Source organism: Phlebotomus argentipes, unplaced genomic scaffold (assembly GCF_947086385.1).
Source record: "Phlebotomus argentipes unplaced genomic scaffold, Phlebotomus argentipes genome assembly contig_5, whole genome shotgun sequence".
NCBI classification, from domain to species: Eukaryota; Metazoa; Arthropoda; class Insecta; order Diptera; family Psychodidae; genus Phlebotomus; species Phlebotomus argentipes.
Genome location: NW_026776165.1, coordinates 10,876,799 through 10,885,012, shown reverse-complemented (window position 1 = coordinate 10,885,012; position 8,214 = coordinate 10,876,799). Strand labels below are relative to the sequence as shown.

Genomic DNA, 8,214 nt, shown 5'->3' with positions numbered 1-8,214 from the left:
AAAAGAGAAATAAACATACATTTTGAAAAATATTTTTCCACAGAAAGCAGAGAAAGAACAAGAAAGTATCAAAGACAGTTGCTTCAAGAGGCGAAATATCTACTTCATTTTGTCACTTTTTTTCATTCAAAAGTTGCCAGAAAGAGAACTTTTCAGATCATTCAAGCTCTTATTTGATTTTTCAGTACAAAATTGTTCTAGAAAACTAGAATTGGTAAATGTATGTGAAGCACGGACTGATTGCCCCCTTTTCCGACCCTTTGCGTCACTTCGCACCATATTCCTTGGCATGCTAGACCAAATATTGACTAACATGTGATGTGCTGTGGAACTTTAATCACCACTTTAAGGTGGCGCATTTTGTCGAGACGAATCGAGGAGCTTCTGTGGCGCATCTTCCGCTCCCGATCACTTTGGGGGATGTCTTCTGGTCAGAGTCTGGGCAAGAGAGGGACTTGCGGAAGCACACAGAGAATCCTGAGCTATTAATTTGGCAAGAGTGAGAGAGAGCTTTCGGGCACCCGAGGATGGGTTATCACACGTCCGAGCAAAAGGATTCCGTAGGGATTTATTAAGCCATTGTAGTCGCACGGACGTCGCCATTGTGCGGCCAGATATGCAACTCCTTCATACATCTTGCTCAGTCCATGGAGCACAGTTTCTTCTTCCATTGTTCAGTGAGACACACTGAGAAGTCACGCTTCGGTGCATGAATTCAAATCCTGCAACTTTTTCTCTCCTCCCCTGGGACACAATTTGATTAGATCTCACTCTCTCTTTGGACTCATTTGCAGCAATTGAATTGGTGCGGCTGCAAATCTCACCCATAAATACCAAGCATTCTTCCCTCGGTGACGCGCATTTTTAACATCCAGAGACATCATCCAATTGTCATTAATCATATTTGTCGTCTCCTCGCAAGTGAGATTGCTCACACCGATATATTTTCCCCGCGTTCACAACCTTTCAAACAGCACAAACCTCAACAGATAGAGACTTTTTTTTGCGCCACGGAAGAGTGATGACGGAAATTTTTCCGTTTCGACAGTCATTATCGGGTGTGGGAGAGCTCATTTGCTACACTTTCCCCGGCTGTGCTGACTGTTCGAGGGCGGGGCTTTCGAGTGGGCGGGGCTTTAGAGAGAGAGAAAATGTCCATTCGCGCGATGTTCGCCACGTCAATGCATAAAATGATGCTGTAAAATCAATTTTATCACATTTATTGTGTAAAAATTGATAACCCGCGCGCCTCATAAATCATACAAAATGACAGTGATGGGAAAAAATGATGGAAAAACTCCGCCAAAAGGGCTTGATCAGTCTTGAAAGTGAATTAAACAGGGCCTGAGAGTGCTCGCGGGGTAAAATGTCACTAATTTATTATACGATAGTCACATTCGCTCGCCATGCGGAATTTAATCTCATCCTCTTATTCGGATTTACTGAATCAGATAATCCGGTGTGTGCATTGTTGCAACATTTTGTTGCACACTTCCCAAAGACTCTCTCTCTCGAATTGGAACAATGAGAATTGCAGAGGGGGTGAAATATTGTATTTAATCAAATGATAAAAATTCTATTGTTGCCGATACGCCGAATGCATTCAAAACGGGGAACATTTACATGCCAATGCATGGCGATTGCGATGATCCAGCGAGAGAGTACTATGAATTTTTACTATAATTGCCACTGTCTCGACGGAATTGTGTGTTAAATTTCATACATGTTCACCATGATGGTGATGGAAATGAATTCGAGGAAGGGCGATTTTCGCCTGTTTGATCTAATTAATCGCATTGCAATTAATTGCCTATGACGCAAAAGACATCCTTCCAATTCGCTTCTCACTCCCAATTGCCCATGAATAATTGAGAAGCACAGTGAACTTCGCATCTCCTGAGCTCAGGGAAAGGACGAATTATCGAATTAGAAATGTCGCTTTGAACATGTCAGGAATCTCATTACATATTCATAATTATTCTCTTGATTATCACCACAAGGCGCTCAGGGCATGAGCACAGCCCAGACATTGCCAAGTGAAATTGCCCACCCGAAACCCACTCGATTCCCCCGTGTAGAGCCATTGTTTGCGGTCGTATCGGGCCTCTCTTGTGGTCCACCTTTGAGAACATGATTCATGCAGGAGGGCAACATTGAAAGATAATATAAGATTAAATGCACTGCAACATGGGGTGGCTTTTAGGGGTACAATCTTGCAATGTGTCTCTCACATTGAGTGACACCAACAGGGATCGTTATTAAAATTACACCAAACGCCCGGGTTAATCCACTTTGGCCCACACCATTTCGCCCGACAGCACGTCACACGACTGAGAAAATCAATGGTGTGACCAAGAAAGTTCATCCAGAGACAATACTCTTCTCGAGAGCCAGATTGTGGCATTTCACCCACGCCCAACAGCTTCAGCACAACACGACAAATTGTGTAGGACAGTGTGAAGAGACAAATTGCATGCTGCATTCGGAGAAATTGAATCAAAAGTATGACATTTGCAATGTTTCCATACGAATCAAGGGACAGATATTATATTATATTATGGATTATATTATACCACTTGGCGAAAAAGTATGTGTTGCAATAAATTGAGGCATATAAAAAAATTGAAGCTTAGAAAAATTAATTTTATTGCATTTCTAGATTATGTGATTGATTTAAAAACAGATTCTGCTGATATTACTTTTTGATAGAATTTTTAGTTTAACAAGAAAATCTCTTCTAGAAAGCTTTTCAAAGCTGGATTATTAACCTCATAATTTGGCTAGTTTTTCTCTTTGGCATTTTCGGAAAACAAAAACAGAAAATCAAGACAGAAATTTGTCATGAACAAATTCTACGACATTCAGATCAGTTCCTATAATCTGAAATCTAAAGCTTGAAGAGTTTTATTTTCTTAACACAGTAGAAAATGTGATAAAAATTGCTTTCATTTCGAATTGGTCGCAGAAATCCCATCTTAGGATAAGATAGTCGTCGCGATTGCTTATCGTGTTCCTTTTGTTTGGACACACAACTGAATTAATTATGAACGCATAATTGCAAGGCGTTCCCAACAAGTAAAGTTTCCAAACAATTCTATTGCGTCTTCCTTAAACAGAGAATCTGTATAAAAACCACCCCAAACAATTATTCACATTCAGAACAATAAAATGTTACAAACCTATCAAACGAGTGTGAGAAAAATTGTCATTTTCTTCTTCTCGGCCTGGAGATTGGATTTCTTGTCGCAGTCCAAATGGAAGATTTTAAACTTTCTCAGACTCTCGATTTATCCTCTGTGCGCAATGTTTGTCTGGTTCTGCGAATTGTGGCATCTTTTCCTTCAGATCGAAGACTACAGTGACCTGATGGACGTGGCTTTCACCATAACGCTGACGACGGGATTCTTCCAGAGCTTCTTGCTGTATTTTCTGCTCAATTTGCAAAATAAGGACCGGATTCTTGAGATTTTTGAGTACTTTGAAAATTTGCTGGCATCAAAGGATGAATTATTATCCGTTATCAGGACTAAATTCTATGAAAAGCATATGAAAATTGCTCATTACTGCGCGAGGTAAAATTTCATGTGTGATTTTGAAGGAAAATGTTAGAATTTCCACGTATTTTTCAGATATTTCCTAGCAGCTACGCTCTTCTGTTGGTTCTTCGTCGCTGTATTTCTCACATATCTGTCAGGATTCTCCTCACCTCTGCTCTTCACAATACCAGGAATTCCCAAAGAGAGTGTCTTCTTCTATCCAGTCAATCTCATCAGTCAAACTTTCCTTTTTTTATCCGGAAATGAACACGTAATAATCTCAGACGTTATTATAATGATCATGATTGTTTTCTGTCAATCTGAACAAGAGTCCATAGCGAATGCAATATCGATGCTAGACAGCGAAGATGTTGCGAAAAATCAGGGAGAGACAATTCTGAAGACGGCCTTTGAAGCGCACTTGCGCTTAACAGAAGAGGCCAAGGCATTGACGCAGTCTTTCTGGCATATTTACATGATGAAACTTCTAATTATCATGATGTATCTTTGCAGCATGTTTATGACCTTTCAAGACGTCGATAAAGTGTCCTTCGCTGTAATTCTTAGCATTTTCGTGATGACCAGTGAAACATTCATCTTGTGCTTCTTCGGTGAGATGCTCAAGAGCAGTTCTGATCGATTGCCAGACGCGATTTACATGACACGATGGTATGAAATGAAGCTGAAGAGCCAGAAGATAATTCTCATCCTGATGACGAGATTTCAGCATCCGGTCAAAGTGGAAGCTTTCGGTTTTGGTACGATTTCGCTCTACACTTTTGTGCAGGTTTGCATTCTGGGTTAGATTGAAAAGACTGTCATTTCAACTGACAATTTCTTCTAGATCTGCAAAGCTGCGCTTTCTTACGCCGCAGTTCTCTACACTGTGTTCCAGTAACAGAATTATTCAAATGTCTTTCACTTTTCTTAGAAAAGCAGCTTCGCATAAATATCTTCAACTTATTGTCTGATCAAATCTGCACACATTTTATGCTTATTACACCAAATTCAGCAACAATAAAGAATTTTTACATGTGAAAAATTTGTCTTTAACTTGAGAACTGCTTTTTCCAGTCAATTTTGGATTTGGTCTTTAAATGAGACTTTCTATTATTTTATCTTTGTCCTAAGTTTCTTCATAACAAGACAAATTGTGGATATCGAAGCAAGAATTTCATTACGGGAACATATAATGAAAATATAAATAAGAAAGCATTATTTGTAGTCAAAGAAACAATCAAGGATGTGAAATTGGAAAACTGAGCGCAAACAACAGTAAACTGTATAAAATGCAAGTAATAAAAAGAAATCATATCAAGAATTTACCTCCCAATTCATTTTGTCAACATTCCGAGTTGTGCATAAAAATCCCAGGTCAACATGAAGCGAAGCAGAGGGAATGCTTATCATGTTATTTCTTCACTCCTTATTGAATACATAATAAACACGTAATTGCAAGGCGTTCCCAAGTGAAGTTTTCAAACAATTCTATTGCGTCTTGCTTAAACAAACAATCCGTATATAAACAATCTTTAATGAGCAGCACAAATTCAAAACTGTAGAATGTTAGAGTCTTACCAGTTGAGTTTAAGGAAAATTGTCATTTTCTTCTTCTCTGCCTGGAGATTGGATTTCTTGTCAGAATCGAAATGGGAGCTTTTGAACTTTCTCAGACTCTCGATTTATCCTCTGTGCGCAAGTTTTGCGTGGTTTTGCGAATTGTGGCACCTTTTCGTTCAGATTGAAGACTACAGTGATTTAATAGACGTTTCTTTCACCATAACTCTAATCATTGGATTCTATCAAGGCCTAATGATTTATCTACTAATAATGTTGCATCACAAGAATAGAATTCTCGCTATATTTCAGTTCTTTGAAGAAATTCTCGCGTCAGAAGATCTTCTAATGTCCGACATTAGGAAGAAACAGTACGAAAAGAATATGAAAATCGCTCATCTCTGTGCTAAGTAAGAATTTTCAGTGTTGTAATAAAATAAAATGAATATTTTTAATACATTTTCAGATATTTCTTAACCGGAGCATTCCTTAATTGGATATTTATCGTGTCGTTCTGCATTTATCGCTCAGAATATTCTTCACCATTAATGTTTACAATACCAGGAATTTCGAGAGACAATTCCCTTTTCTATCCCGTCAATCTAATCTGTCAAACTGTACTCTTCATAGCTGGATATGAAATAATAATGTTCTCAGACGTTATTATAATGATCATGATTGTCTTGTGCCAATCAGAGCAAGAGAGCATTGCTAAATTAATCCTCACTCTAAACAACGAAGATATTGCAAAGAAGCAAGGTGAAGTCATAGCTAGAAAGATCTACCAAACACACTTGAGTCTCTCTGAACAAGCTAAGGAATTGACAGAGTCTTTCTGGCACATTTACATGCAGAAACTCATCCTCATCATGATGTATCTTTGCAGCATGTTCATGACCTTCCAATCCATCGACAAAGTGCCTTTCGCTGCAGTTTTAAGTGTCATTGTAATGACTTGTGAAACATTCATCTTGTGCTTCTTCGGGGAAATGCTTAGCAATAGTTCTGATCGTATGCAAAATGCAATTTACATGACGAAATGGTATGAAATGCGAGTGAAGGAGCAGAAGATAATCCTCATCCTGATGACGAGATTTCATCTGCCGATTAAAGTGGAAACTTTCGGCTTTGGAACGATTTCGCTTTTCACCTTTGTTCAGGTCAGATTTCAAAGCTTAATTTGAAAAATATTCTTGATTTTATCAAGCTGGGATTTACATCATTATCAGTATTTGTGCCAAAAAAAACGAATCTCGCAAAATCAACTCAAATGGGCTGAGGGAGACTAAATATGACGAAACAGGGGGGTCAATTTTTCGTGTCTGTTTGTCGCGATAAACGAGCTTCTAGAGCTTAAACGGGTAAGAGATATTGACTGACGGTTTTCACCAAATCTTAGATGATATTAGTATACGCGAAGTGTGTGCTTATCTACATTTTTACGAGTGCCTTTTTCCTTGCAGATCTGCAAAGCTGCTCTCACTTACGCCGCAGTTCTCTACACTGTGTTTCAGTAGCTACGCTGTTCTTCTACTGCTGCTTAAATTAGTCATCTTGGCTGTATATCACCTTCATTACGTAATGAATACAAATCCAACCGCCTTCACTCTGTCTTGTTCTGTCTCATCCTTCTCTTGATGATATTGTATTAATTCAATTTACGTGAAAATCTCCTCCATGAAATACCATCCATTTCAATTACCATTTCCTTTTGTGCAGTTGGATTTCATCCAGGAGAAATATGAAAATTTGAATTTCACCGTGAATAGGAAACCTCAGCAGTGAAATAAATTCTGCGTAATCATGGCGAAAGTGGGTGGGGAGAGAGAGAGTGAAATCTTATGTGGGAAGGTGGAATTCCATCTCTCGCCCATTCATGGGTGATATCATGACCATTTTGTAGTGCAAACTTCCAGGCGGAATTTCCACCCGTCAGACGTGCGAAATTGTCACACAGCGTCTCGCTTCGAATGTTACCCAGGCATCCATTACCACTTGATCCATTTCTCGAATATCCTTAATGCATCTTTGATTCGGTTTCCATCTCCTGGAGTTTGACATAAACCAACATATTTATGTATCGTTCGTGATCCGGTTACATTATATTGTTGGGCCCCACCGACAATTCACTCACCATTACTGTATCCTCCCGCTTTTATGTAGATATTGCCTGCGTCTGAGGATTTCCTCGGTGGGTGGGCGCAGTGTTTGCTCAAATCTAGCTGACTCGCAATGGAGTCTCTCCCGCTCTCTGGCCAGAAACTACCCGGCGAGCTTCGGCTGCTTGCAGGATTGCTTCTTTATTTATTCATAAAGAACACCATGGAGTCTCTCCTTCCCTGCCAAATGTTAACTCTCGAGTGGAAATGTGCGATGTGAGCTGAGAATGTCGAGGGGCTAACATTGTGCTCAAGCACGATAACTCGAGTGATCTTAAAGCTTTGCTCAATTAGCCTCAGAAGATCTCTTCAAGTCACAACTAGAAGTTATGGCTAAAGACTAAATAAGCATTATTGAAGGTACTAGAAAGATTGATGAGTTTTGAAGGAGAAATTTTTCAATTTCAATAAGATTTGAAAATATACTTAAATCAAAGCGATTTCAAATCAATTCGATTTCAAGTTGATTTAAAAACAAGGGATTTTTCAATGTTTTATCCCAAGCGGAAAAATACTTGTTCCAAGACTAAAACAAATTTCAATTGATACTGAATTGAGCGATCACTCGAGAATTGAGGCTAAAATCAAGGAATGAAAGGTGTTGATAACAGTGTGATTCACCCCTCGGTGTTTTGCATATCCTCGCAATCTCACTTGCTCGCAAGAGCGAAGAACAATCGTTGGACAAACTTTTATTTGCAGTCTCTCAGGCTCTCACGAACAGCCATGATTGACAAACAAACCCAGTCATTGACTCAAATTAATTGGCATCAACAAATTGGGCCCCCGGGAAAAGTTGGCGCCTCGGGAGCCCTTGCGAGGCTTGCAATTATCCTATGGCATTCTTTTGACGGCACATTTCTGTGTTGGCCCCAAAATGTGTGCCGTTTGATCAATATGTTGAGAGGGAAAAAGACACACCATGAATTGCTGTGCATTTTTCCTCGCCATTTCGAATAATT

General features: G+C 39.3%; 1 protein-coding gene across 1 annotated transcript; it reads left to right on the top strand.

The window, feature by feature from the left end:
- The first annotated feature begins 3,303 nt into the window (after positions 1–3,303).
- Positions 3,304–6,610, top strand: LOC132255997 (odorant receptor 85b-like). Its single transcript, XM_059752175.1, has 4 exons — positions 3,304–3,572; positions 3,630–4,336; positions 5,790–6,253; positions 6,557–6,610. Exons 1-4 carry the CDS (start codon positions 3,304–3,306, stop codon positions 6,608–6,610), a joined length of 1,494 nt encoding a protein of 497 aa, XP_059608158.1.
- The last annotated feature ends 1,604 nt before the right edge of the window (positions 6,611–8,214 follow it).